General features: G+C 54.1%; 1 protein-coding gene across 1 annotated transcript in view; it reads right to left on the bottom strand.

Moving 5' to 3' along the window:
* Positions 1–3339, bottom strand: part of Tafa5 (TAFA chemokine like family member 5) — a 158339-nt gene extending 155000 nt beyond the window's left edge. The window contains exon 1 of the mRNA XM_090328904.1: positions 3107–3339. Within this exon, the coding sequence (XP_090185030.1) occupies positions 3107–3218 (112 nt within the window). The 5' untranslated portion in view covers positions 3219–3339. The remainder of the gene's footprint in view (positions 1–3106) is intronic.
* Positions 3340–12914: the final 9575 nt, after the last annotated feature.

Below are 12914 nucleotides of genomic sequence, written 5' to 3'. Positions count from 1 at the left end.
AGTGTGAGGCCTATACTCGGTTAGTACTCAAATGGATTAAGAACAATTCGGAAGTTGTAACTCCTCCCGTAGATGCAGCTGAGGACATGAGATTTAACTGAAAGGCACAGTTCAGTTTTGACGGGGTTTATTTGAAAACAGAAAAAGTCAAATTATGTCCCAACACGCCAGCAGATCTGCCCACCAAACCACGCAACACAGCACCTCCAGATGGCTTCTTCTCCGTGATGCTGAATGCCACACAGGTGCCTGGAAGACAAGCTCCAGGGTCCTAAGGCATCCACAGTGCATGTCCTCCACGCTCCTCTTCCCGCAGCCAGCTGGCCACAGCCAAAGTGGAGAAATCCATGTCTCCGCCACAAGCACAGCACACAGCCCTAGCCGTTCTAAAATGAGATCCGTGCCACGTGCCATTAAGGAAGCCAGAGTGGCCAGCAGACCTCTCAGGTCTAGAGATGATGGAAGAAAGCAGACATGCCAGCCCTTCTAAGAGCCACAACGGGGCAATTTCTCCAGCTCACAACAGTGTAGTTACAACTTTCTCACCCAAGCCCCTCGTCTCTCATTACCAGGCCCAGCCCTCTGCGGGCAGCCGGACTGCTAACAAACGGATCCCGCAGTCAGCCAGGTGAGCGTGCACGGCGGGGCACACATTTTAAAAAGAAGACACATGAGGCACAGCCCTCTTCCTTTTTTCATTTTTTTTTTTCCTGGCAATTTTTCCCCAATAGGAGAAAATGACAAGGCTCTGTCACCATAGCAACCAGCCTAATTGGTGGACTGCAGGTCTCTCTCTAGCCAGAGGGTGGAGCCCGTGTCCTTAACTCTGAATGCTCCATGCACAGGAAGGACTTTCACTGGGCCAAGAGCCTAGAACCCAACAGAAACCAGGCCAGGAAAAAATCCAGTTTCTTCCCAGCAGTGCCAGGACATGAAGGCCCTGTGGACCACCGAGAAACACAGAGACCTGACAGGCAGGATCAACAAAGGGACGGAGCTTCTGCATGGACTCGCCACTCTCCTAATTAATAAGACCCAGTCTATAAAAAAAAGTCTCTTGGGTAATAAAAATTCTCACTGATAACTAAAACAATTGACAAACAAGGATGTCCTCCTCCATCCCAGAAGTACTGCAGAGAGAATGGAAACCCTACGAAAAGCTTAATTATTATCATGTTCTTTGCTTTAGCAATTCTAAGAAAAAGTGTCCCCCCCACCACCATACACACCCCCAGCTGCAGTTTTAACCTAGCAGCTATTATGAAGTCTATTTTAGTGAAATGTTTTAATTTCTCCAAGTGCATTTCTGGCGTAATGAAGTAGACATAGAAATGTTATCTTACTGTCAATGACTGCATCACGTGGAGACAGAAACATCCAGGAAAATGTGGCTTTCCCAAGCTACAATTATTGATGATTTCTACTCTTGTGGTTTTTTGGTTTTTTTTTTTTACCAAATACCTTGGTGGAGCTGTTTTCAGATTGGCAGGACAGGTCTGCAAGATGGGCACGCGGCGAGTTGGAACTCTGACCGCCAGCATGGGCTGAGGTCCGCACTCCCATACCAAACTTGCAGCCTGCCCACCAGGGCGGAGGGCGCCCTGGCCTGTCGGGATGAAGAGACAGACAGCGACAGGCCCTTGGGCTCAGGTGGCCGCAGACTGGAGAGGGGCTGCGCGCCGGCCAGGCAGAAGGCTGCAGGTCCTGGACTGGGGTGCCCGTGTACTAGCAGCAGTTAACAAACAGCTGCTCCGTGTCCACCTGCAGGCTGCTTCTCACGGGTGAGGGCCGGGCTCTGAGGGCACTGTTGTCCCAACAGGAAGGCCAGCCAGGACCGGCCACCACTGGCGCCACCTCCATCACCCACAGGGCAGGGTGGGCCCCACCTGCGTGGCCTGGAGCCACCCCACATGCCTTCAGAAGGCTGGGCATCGGCAGGGACCCTGCCCACAAGGCTCACAGGCAGAAGGCTGGGGGATGAGCACGAGTGGGGCTGGGTCCTGCGGCCAGCCCTGCAACCTCCATGCCAGGCAGGGCAGGTGCCCAGAGCAGACCAGGCGCCCGGCCCCTGGTTGGGCCCCTGCCGGAGCCCCTGCCCACTCCGCCACCGCGGAGGGGCCGGGCGGCGTCCTGGGGGGGCAGAAGACAACTGTGGCGGTTTCTGGTCCCGGCTGGGGATCCTGGAGCCGGGGAGCCGGGCCGGGCGCGGGAGGCCCGGCCCGAGGTGGCCGGCGGGGGAGGGGAGCGGGGCTCGGCGCTGGCCTCTTCTTTTCCCTTCTGTAAAGGATCCATGTTTTCCCAGCCCCCCGGAGCCCGCGGCGGCGGCGGCGGCCCGTGACAGGTGTCCCCCAGCCGCGTCCTCCTTCCGCTGCGATGGAGGGCTCGGGAGTCTGCGGCCGCCCGGCCGGCGGCGAGTCCCTGTCCTCCTCCTCCTCCTCCTCCTCCCGGAGAGGAGGGCCGGGGCCCGCGCCGCTCACCGCACCGGCCCGGCACCCGGGGACCCGAGCCCCGAGCGCCTTCCCCAGACCGCCCGACACGGCCGCCGCGGGCGCCCCGCGCCTCCCCGGCCCAGGCCCGGCTCCCGATCTGCTGGGTCACCAGCTCGGCCCCCCGACCACCCGGAAACGCCCGCCCGCGGCCGCGGCTGGCCCTCCGCCCGCGCCCGCCCCCACCCGCCTCGGCCAGAAGGCGCCGGGCCGGCCAGCCCGCTGCCCAGCGCGCGCCCCAGCCCGGGTCCCGCTCCGCCCCGCGAGCCCGGGTCCCGCCCGCCCGCCCGCCCGCACCGCCGCCGGCTCGGCCGGGAGCGGAGGGCCGGTCCCAGGTCGTCGGCCTGGGCCGGGGGAGGCGACAGCTCGCCGGGCAGGGACGCGCCGCGCCGACGCGGGCCTGGCGCCCCGGCCCAGCCCGGGAGCCGCGGGAGAGCGGCGGCCCCGGCCCTCCGGCCGGGCGCGGGACCGGCGGGGCCCCGGGGGGCGGCGCGCCACGCGCTCTCAACTCCGCACCGACTCCGGGCGGCCCCGGGCGCCCCGCCGGGGCTGTGGGTCGGATCGGGCCCGGCGCCCGGGCCCGGGTGCCCGGCGCGCCGGGCCGGGAGCGCGGTACTCACTGCAGTAGGCGATGAGCAGGCTGGCCAGGATCACGAACGCCCAAAAAGTTGAGGACATGCTGGGCAGGGCGGACGCATCTTGCCGGCTGCTGGTCCTGGGCGATGGCGCCATTGAAGCCGCGGCGCCCGCGCGGGGGGCAGCAGCGCGTCTCAGCGGCCGGCCCTGCCCGCGCCCCCGCGCCGGCCTCCACGTGCGGGACCCGCGCGCGCCATCCTCCTCCTCCACTGCCTCCGCCGCCGCCGTCGCCGCCGCCGCGCCCTGGCCCCGGCCCGCTGCGCCCCGCTCCGGCCCGCCCCGCGCCGCGCCCGCGCCCGCGCCGCCCGCGCCCGCGCCCGCGCCCGCGCCGCCCGCGCCCGCGCCGGCCTGCCGGGGGAACGCGGGCCCCGCGGCTCCGGCGTCGCTGCGCGCCCCGGCTCGGCGCGCCCTGCCTGGCACCGGCGAGAGGGACGCGCCCGATGCGCGCGCCCGGCGCGGCGGGGCCCCGCTCGGCCCGGGACCGGCGCGGGAGGCGGGCAGAGGGGACGCGGCGCCTCTGGATGGCGACAGAGACGGCCCAGCGCGCCCGCAGCCCGGGCGCTCGGCGGCGGGACCCGCCGGCTGGCGTGAAGTTTGGGGACTTGGGGCCTGGCGGAGGCCGGTGGCAGCTGAGCCCCAGCCTTGCGCCAGCCTTGCCCGTGGGTCGTGGGCGCGGCCCAGGGTTGACTGGAGGCGGGGTGGTGCGGGCGCTGGCCCCCCGCTTCCCGGTCCGCACTCACGTCGTGACCCACTTAGGTGCCGCGTGGCTCTCCCGGTTCCCCGGGTCCAGTCCACCTCCGTGCGGCTTCCGCAGGACCCCCGGGGGACACTCCAAGCGTGGACACGGATGTCCCTTTACACCTGCTCCAGAAGTTCTCGTGCGTGTGCATGTGTGTGTGTTCTGAGTCTAAGGCCCTGGTGAAGGCCTGCAAGCTGTCCTTCCCGTGTACCACCAGAGCCTGTGGGCACAGCGGGAAGCTCTACTCTCATTTAGTGGTCAATTGGAGATAAGAGTCTCATGGATTTTTCCTACCTTGGCTGGATTCGAACCGAGATCCTCACATCTCGGCCTCCTTGGATTACAGGCTCGAGTGCTTGGTGCCTGTGTGGCCCTAACCTTTGGTGAGCAGGGTTAGGTCCTGGTGGTGTCTCTCCTGCTCTCCATCCCAAGGCTGAGCCCCACCAGATGGGCCAGGAATCCAGGTGAGATCTAACAGCGCCATAACAGAATGCCAATTTACACTGTTTGCATAGTTCTCATCTCAAAGTGTTCCCACTTTTCCAGTCCTGGTTTCGTCACAGGGCTCAGGAGGGCAACAGCCAAGTCCAGGCTGGGGTCTCCCAGCTGGGCTGTGACAGATGCCCTGAGTGTGCTTGTAGAAACTCCCACTGCGCCCCAGGCCCTCTGCTCTTCTGTGAAAAGGCTCGCTGGCTGGTGCACCAGGAGGTCTCGCCAAAACTGCAGACTTCCCCGCACGCTCTAACGGGTTACAGCATCACCCTGTCTCCTGGGGCTCATGGAGGTTGCCTGTACAGGGACCAGGGATCTGGGGAAGGGGGCTGAGGGGGGTGGCAGGCTACATGGGGCCATGGTTGCGTGTGCACGTGTGTGCGCGCGCGCGCACACACACACACACACAACCCCAGGTACATACTCACACATATCCAGAACTGCTGTGGGAAATGGAGGCAGAGAAGACTGGCCTCCTGCTCTGGCCTACCTTGGTGGCAGTGGGGTTCGTGCTGTGATATCATGGTCTTCATCAGGTCCCCTGCATGTTTTCACACTGGCTCGTCCAGCTCTCCTCCCTGTGCTCCAGAGGGAGGACGCTCCACCGAGGCCAAAGTGCCCATGCCACCATCAGTGCACCCAGAGGCAGCCTTCTTTGGTGTGACTACTCCAGACCGGTGTCTCTGCCCTGACTTGGGGAGAGTGCCTGTACCCCACCCATGGGATTTCGTGAAAAAGCCATGCATTCTTGAACCTACCTGCCCAGCTCCATCCTGCCATCAAAACCTTTTTTTTTTTTTTTGGTGGATCATGGGGCTTGAACTCTGGACCTAGGTGTTGTCCCCAAGCTCTTCAGCTCAAAGCTACTGCTCTACCCCTGGAGCTACAGAGCCACTTCCTGTTTTCTAGTGGTTAATTGGAGATACGAGTCTCACATTCTTCAGTTCCCTAGCTGGCTTTGAACCACATCAAAGCCTTTTATCCTGAAAAAGATGCCACCTTCTGCAAATGCACTCCATCCTGGCCGTTCTAGAATGCGGTGCAGTGCCCCACATGGCTCCTGTGAGTGTGCATGCATGGAGGGAAGGCTGGAGAGCAGGCCCCGAGGCCAGGTGGCCAGCAGACATGCTCTTTCTTCCCTCTAGACACAGCAGTGCTTGGAGAAACAGACAGGGAAAGCAAGCCCGGCAGTGGTGCAGGTGTTGTGGCCCATCTGGGTGTGCTGGGGGCCTTCCTGGAGATGTGCTGGGCATCGTCTTTGGGGTGCCATCCTAGGACCACCCCTACATATTCATTCATGTGCGCACACACTCTGTTTATGCACCCACGTGTCCACGCAGGCAGGTTCATGCACACATGGCCTGCAGATGTGCAGTTGTGCACGCACATATGTCCGCTTCTCCAAACAGGTCCAGATGCACATGTTTCACCCATACAATACATGCTCCTATGCACACACTGTTGCACACACACCCACAGGCGTTCATTTACACCGTTGTGCATGCATGGCTTGCACGTGTATCCACACGCCTGCACGTGATCGAGGGCGTGCTGATGCATACCCAGGTCTGTCCACGTGTCTGTGCCCGCGCTCATACACAGGTGTTTCTATCTACTTCCTGCTCATATCCTTGCACACACACTCTCATGTACACCTGCATGCACACACAGTGAAAGCCTCACAGAACCTTTATCCCCACAATCGTCCCTGATAGTTTCTTTTCTGTCTTAATTCAGTTCTTCAAACGCGGGTTGCCCACCTAATTTGGTTTACAGCAATTTTCTTTGTTTGAAAAGCCTTGTTCGAGAGAGAGAGGGAGTCTCTATTAAGTTGAGGAGGATACGTGGAGCTGCGGTCCTGTCTAAGGTAGGGGTGGTGGAGATGGTGGCAGGCGGGGTGGGGGTGAGTTCCTAAGCTGAGGAATGTGAAGTGCTTGGCAGGGCATGGGCGTGAGATGGCCTGCTTGATCCTGACACACGGGCAATGAGCGCGTCAGGGCCGCCACACTAGGGGCTCGGGTGAGGAGACCTTGGAGTGTGGTTCAAGTTGTGCACTGAACACTCCCAGACAGGAATGAGCGCAGAGCCCTTTGTGAGACTTGGAATCCAGAATATGGGTGAGACTGGGAGCCAGGAGGCGGGTTGGAGACAGCCGGTCTCTACCCTAGGTAGGCAGGGGTGGAGGGAGGGGTGGGGGAGGCAGGGGGAACCCTCAGGAGCAGCAGCCCTGGCACGGTGGGCCTTGTTCCCAGGGCCTCGCGAGAGCGGCCAGGGCGGAGTCGAGCAGGGGTGGACAGGGAGCCTAGTTCTGTTGCTAGGCGACAGAACCTCAGTTCTGGATCCCGATGTGTTCTACCGATTGACGAAATTTGTTGTTGTTGATGATGGGCTGGCTTTGATTACTAGCCAGAATTAGTAGGGCATTAAAATCTGAGACTCAAGGAAGCTGATTTGTGGGTCGCAGCATTTCTCTGACACCAGCCTAAGAATACTGGGGATGGTGCTAGTTTAACCCTGAGGAGACCCTCAGAGCTCCAGGCAACACCAGTCAATGGTCACGGGGCCGGGGAGTGACGCATGGAAGGCACAGGGACACCCTTCCTGGATGGGCCACAGACAGCGACGGAGAGGTGCCAGGGACCTTGTGCCCAGACGGAGAACCCAGCCGCTCCTCGAGGTGTGCTCGCACGTGCCGGCTGTGCTCTAGTTGACATGCACCTTGTCTTGGCTTTCCCATTTTCTCCATCTTCCTCCCTGTGTGCCATTTGGTGTCAGGCCTTGGGCTGTCCAATGGACAGCCAGCCAGCTCCCTGAGAGTCTGGTTGGCCTCACTGAGAAGAGGTTGGGGAGGTGTATTTTGTGACCACCTGGCCCTATTGTGTGGGGGCGCTCTGTGGATCTGTGTATGGAAAGCTGGAGGCCAGGCAGGACCATTGGGGCTGCACCTGTCCCCGTGGGAGGGCGGGGCCCGGGTGGGTCTAGCAGCTTCCCCAGGGGGCTTGCATGCCGGACTCATCTGTCCTGCAGGACTCGGGTTCCTGGCTATGCACACTGGGGCGGAGAGCAGGTCTGTTGAGAGACCTTGGCTGGCTGCCAGGGACAGACACCCGCATTCATGGGCTCTGGGCCCGGAACGAGGTCAAGACCAGGAGGAGAGCAAGAGGGAAGGAAAACAAGACCATAAGCTGCCAGTGTCGGCTGTAAGCTTTGGGAGGGCAGAGGCCACCTCACTGTGTCTGCAGAGAACCCACCAAAGCAAAGAATGCGTTCTGTGCTATTCTTGTATGTGCTGTGAACTCAGAGATTGGGCCTTGTCCCTGGTCTTTTTTCTGGATTTTCAGTAGTTCATTGGAGACTCTCAAAGACTTTTCCAAATTGCGATCCTCAGACCTCAGCCTCCTGAGTAGCTAGGACCCCAGGCCTGAGCCATTAGCGCCTGACACTGTATGTGATTATTGTCCATTGCAGGAGTCCAGTCCCGGTAACGCAGTAAGTGGTAGCATGCATGGCTTCCATCCTGTGTGCAGACATTCTCACACGCCCAGGCTTGATCTTCCTGACAAACCCGGGGCCTGGCTGGCACCTATGTACAGATGGGAATACCTGGGCAGATGAGGTAAGGATTTTGAACTGGAGTGGTAGTGGTGGCTTTTGGAAATATGCTCGGAAACACTGGGCTTTCCTGCTTTTTCTTTCTCACTTCTGTAGCCCAATAGACAAGTGAAATGATGTCCTCACTTCCGCGGCTCATGGGTAAAGTTTCTTATCTTTGCCACCCTGTTTCCTTAGACACACTCATTCCGTAGGTATTTTTCAGGGTGGTTGAGTATATGGTGAACATGATTTCAGAACGTCATCGTCCTTCCAGAACATTCTTGCTGTCTTGGCAATCTGGGATGCTGTCACTTATCAATGTCACCCTCCGTTTAACCAATGCTTATTTTTGGACAATTAAGCCTATTTCTGGCTTTTACTCTTTCAAGCATTTCAGAAATGAGCATGCTCATAGAAAGCCTTTTTTGTATGGTTATGGTTATTTATAGGCAAACATTACTGAAGAAAGAATCATTAGGTCAACAGAAGGACATCATTTTAAGACCTGGCTGTGTATTTGCCAGGTGGATTTCCAGAAGTAGGAACATGAGTTTATATTGCTGTAGGCAGTGTGTACTCCCTATCGTCAGGCACGCATGGGTGTCATCCTGACACAGGGTGTGGACCAGGCCGTGGGACTGAACAGTTTTGCATTTGTGTGGCATAGCGCGAGGTCACCACTTCCAGGCATTGCATTTCTTGGTGTCACCTGTGTCCTTGCCTCAGTCTTCGGAGGAGATATATCTCTATCTCTATATCTATCTATCTATCTGTCTATCTACCTATCTATCCATCCATCCATCCATCTACCTATATCTTTGTCCTACCAATCAATGGAACAGTTGCAATTCCTTCAAGTTTTGTGGAACTTTTAGTTAGGAGATGTTAAACATCAACGAGAATGGACAAATTAGCATGTTTTACATCGTGTGCCAATTTTTTTTCCTTTTGAAGAGGTGGGGATGAATAAACCAAAACAGGGACAAAAGGAGAAACAGAGACAGAGGCAGAAAGAGGGGGGAGACGGGAGGGGGAGAGGGAGAGAGGGGGAGAAGGAGAGAGGGAGAGAGAGGTGAAAGTGTGCTCACAGTTGGCCAGTCCAGCGTTCGCCTCTCCAGGGTTAGACTCACTGTCGCAGCTCCCGTATGGGGCTGTCCCTGAGCAGAGGTCTCTTTCCTGGGGACCCCAGTTTTTCCTCTTAAGGCCATCTGATGGGCTGGGGGCTCCTGTATTCTAGAGAGTTGTTACCGCACTCCGTCTAGTGATGTAAGTGTTTACTGCTTCTGTAAAACCTATCCACAGAAACACCAAGCCTGCCACTTAACCGAACAAGAGGGTGATTCCCCGGCCGAGCCGACCCAGGGGTAACCACCCCCAGAGGCGCATCCGGCACCTATTTAAACCGGGGGCTCTGTAGAAATGTGCACCTGAAAGCATCACCACCACAAAGATGGAAGATGAGTGTATACTGTCACCTGGAAATCTCCAACGCCCTCGGCCTGCCCACGCCATCCCAGAAAACCTGTGGGTTCCAGCATGTCACATCCATGGAGATTTCCTGGAGGGAGGAGCCATGCCTCCACATCCCCCCCTGCCCTGTGCCGGGGGGACAGTCTTTGGTAAGTCCTGGCCTCAGAGCCATAAGCCGTGTGGTTTCGTCCTTCTCCAGTGACTGAGGAGATGGAGAGCGGTTTGAGGGCACATTTGCATATTTTATCTTCTATGGTGAAGTTCCCACAGATTTTTGGGGGGGGGTTGTTGCTTCCTTCCATTGGAGGGCTTTCTTATGGACCTAAAGGTAAGCAGGTATGGAAGATATAATGTACCAATGCTTTCCTCCCCACAGTGCTGTTTGAAGAGCCGAAGTTTTCATTTCTACGCAGTCCGGTTTATCTGGATGGGCTCTCAGGAATCATACTGTGTATGTCTCGTTCTGAACTATCAGAGACTGTTTTCTTCAGGAAGAGTTTTGTTTGGTTTTTCTTTTGTTTTGGGCTGGATTTGGGGCCTGGGCACTGTTCCTGAACTTCTTTTGCTCAAGGCTAGCGTTCTACCACTCAAGCCACAGCTCTAATTCCAGTGTGTTTGAATGTTTGAGTGGAAATATGAGTATCACGATCTTTCTTCCTCTAGCTGACTTCAAACTGGGATCTTCAGATCGTAGTCTCTCGAGTAGACAGAATTTGCAGTTATGAACCATTCAGGAAGCCTTCAGGAGGCTTTACAGGTCAAGGTTTCCTGTTTGGAACTAGGCCTTCCTCAAGCTATTTTTGCAGTGTTGTGAGCTGTAAGTTCAAGTTTACTTTTTCTTGATTATGGATTCTCAACCATTCAAACATTATTTGTTTAAATAATGAATTGTCTCTGTATTTTGTTAAAAATGAATTTTCAGAATTCAGGTGGATGGGTTTTTAGTTCCTCGTTTTGTACCAGTCACATAGTTCTCTAATTGTATGTAAATATGATCATAATGTATACTCTTCAAATTCTCTACTCTCCCTTTTTTATTCCTTCCTGGTTATCTCCATTTCCATACTTAGTTAAGAGTCAACTTGTCTACTTTGCTTTGTCTTCGTGTGGGCAGGATCGAGCGTCTCTTCTAGATAACACTCATCGACCACATTCCCAGGACACATGGGAGAAAGCCTGTGGCCTCCAGATGGACAATGCCCGGTTCCAGGCTTCTTTCTTTTTCCCTTCTTACCTGGAGGTAGGTTCTGATGCTCTCCTTGCGTCAGAGTCCTTCAGATGCAGTTCTGGAACCTTGACAATCTCAGATATTAGGCATAGTACTTTCTGTCTTGGTTAGATCAAATTTTCTACATAAACAAGAATTATTTCTTTCCTTTTTCTTATTGTATGGCATTGGCCACAGCCATCCACACAGTTCCGACTGTAAGCAGTAAGAAACAGACGTGGTATGGCACCTGTCTTTAGGACAGCTTTGTGTCCTGTGAGATGGAGTTTGAAGTCACAGGTTCTCTTGCATTTTTAAAATAACTTTTAGTGGATTGTTTAGACCGTTTACATTTAGTGTAATTGTTTATATAGTTAAGTTTAAATCTTCTACAGGTTACTTGAAGGGATGGATGGGATGGGGGAGGTAAAAGGAGAAGGAGGAAAGGGTGACATCGATCAAGATGTATTGTACTCATCAACTGACATGTGAGTAAAGATTGACTATTTAAAAATAATTTAAAAAGAAAGCAGAAAGAAGAGCAAATGAGAAGGAAGAAGGAAGGAAGGAAGGAAGGAAGGAAGGAAGGAAGGAAGGAAGGAAGGAAGGAAGGAAGGAAGGAAGGAAAAGGGAACAGGCAGAACAGACGATTTTCAAAAAGTCTACTGCAATGAAGATACGTTATAAGGAGGCACTGGTGCTTCAGTGCGGTGTTAACTGTAGGTTTCACACAGCTAAACTTTCAGATAGAAGGAGTTCTTTTCCTTAACACTCTTTAAGAGAAGATTAAACATTAAAAAATGGATGCTGAATTTTCCAAGTTTTTTGCTTTTATCTCCCAAGAGAATCATTACATTGTTCTACCCATTACAGCTTGACATTACATCCAAAATACTTTGAATTTCCTTTCTGCTTTGTTCTTACTCGTGAGTTATTTAGAGATGGGTGTTATATAGCTGTAAGCATTAGAAGGAACTTTCTCTTTGTTGAGTTATAAGTTTACTCTATCTGTCTTAGAACAAGCATATTTGCATGACTTGGAACTTCCAAAATAACCAGAGATGTTCTGTGCCCGGATTGTGACGCTTGCATCCAGGCTCCTGCTCACACAGGGAGAGCATGGGCACAGCTGTGTGAGGTGGGAGGGGTCCTTCCCACCCTCCTACCACATCGGAGTTGACAGGATCTTTCTGTTTATCTGTGTCCTCGCTGATCTTCAATCATTGAGCCATTCCAATATTTCACGATAGCTTTGGATTTGTCTATTTTTTTTCCTACAATAGTATCAGCTTTTGCCTTAAATATTTTCAAGTTCTATTAGAACATGAATGTTTGCAATTGTCCTGCTCTTTGTTGAAGAGACCCTACAGTCCTTATAAAATCCTTCATAGGTTATAGTGAAACCTGTTTCTTTAAATTGATATATTCACTCCGTTAGAATAGCATATATATATATATATAGTTATTTTAACTCATTTGTGTTATTCTTTTCTATAGTACTGCACTAGGATTTCAGCGCAGGGACTTGTGCTTACTATGCAAGTATTACAACACTTGCGCCATGCCTCCAGGCCCTTATTTTTTAGGTGTGGTTGAAGTAACAAAGTGAATTACTTTTTAAATAGAAGTCCTGGTTTTAGGGAGTTATTTAAACAATTTATAGTTAATGTGTTATTTGTATGGCTAAATTTCAGTCCATCACGATACAAAAATTGTATAGCACTATAACCCACTTTTTATGGTTTCCTGTGGATTAATTGAATATTTTCATGGCACAGTTTTATGGAGTTGTTGATTGTTTATTAGCTATAGCCTTTTGCTTCCTTCCATTAGTGTTGGTTTACCCATACCTTTATGCCATTTAAAGTTACATTAACACACCATTCTCTTACTCAGTAAGTGTATGTTAACTGGAGAATTCTTACTCTTTTGAGAGCATTCAGTGTGCAGTTCTCCTCCTGCTCAAAGGACTACTTTTTAGTATTTCTGGAAAGGCTGCTCTGCCGGTAATGCCCTGTCTTGTCCCTTGAATACCCCAGCCATGATGTCTCTCGCCTCCATTTCTGACAGATGTCCCTGGGGGGCCCAGAGCTCTCTGAGGGTGTGTGGCCTGCTTCAGCTCTTTGCAAAATCCTCTCCACTCTCCACTCTCCTGCCTTCCCTTCTCCAAGCAGCCTGACATCCTCCTGAAAGCCACTCCTCTCCAGACACCCTGCCCAGTTTCTCCAGCTGCTTTTAGGAGTTTTCCCTTTTTGGTTCTTTTATGGACAAATGAAATTGTGTGGGTTTT

The sequence above is a fragment of the Megascapheus bottae genome, chromosome 2, assembly GCF_031878675.1.
Source record: "Megascapheus bottae isolate mThoBot1 chromosome 2, mThoBot2.hap1, whole genome shotgun sequence".
Taxonomy (NCBI): Eukaryota; Metazoa; Chordata; class Mammalia; order Rodentia; family Geomyidae; genus Megascapheus; species Megascapheus bottae.
This window is presented reverse-complemented; position numbering and strand designations above follow the sequence as displayed.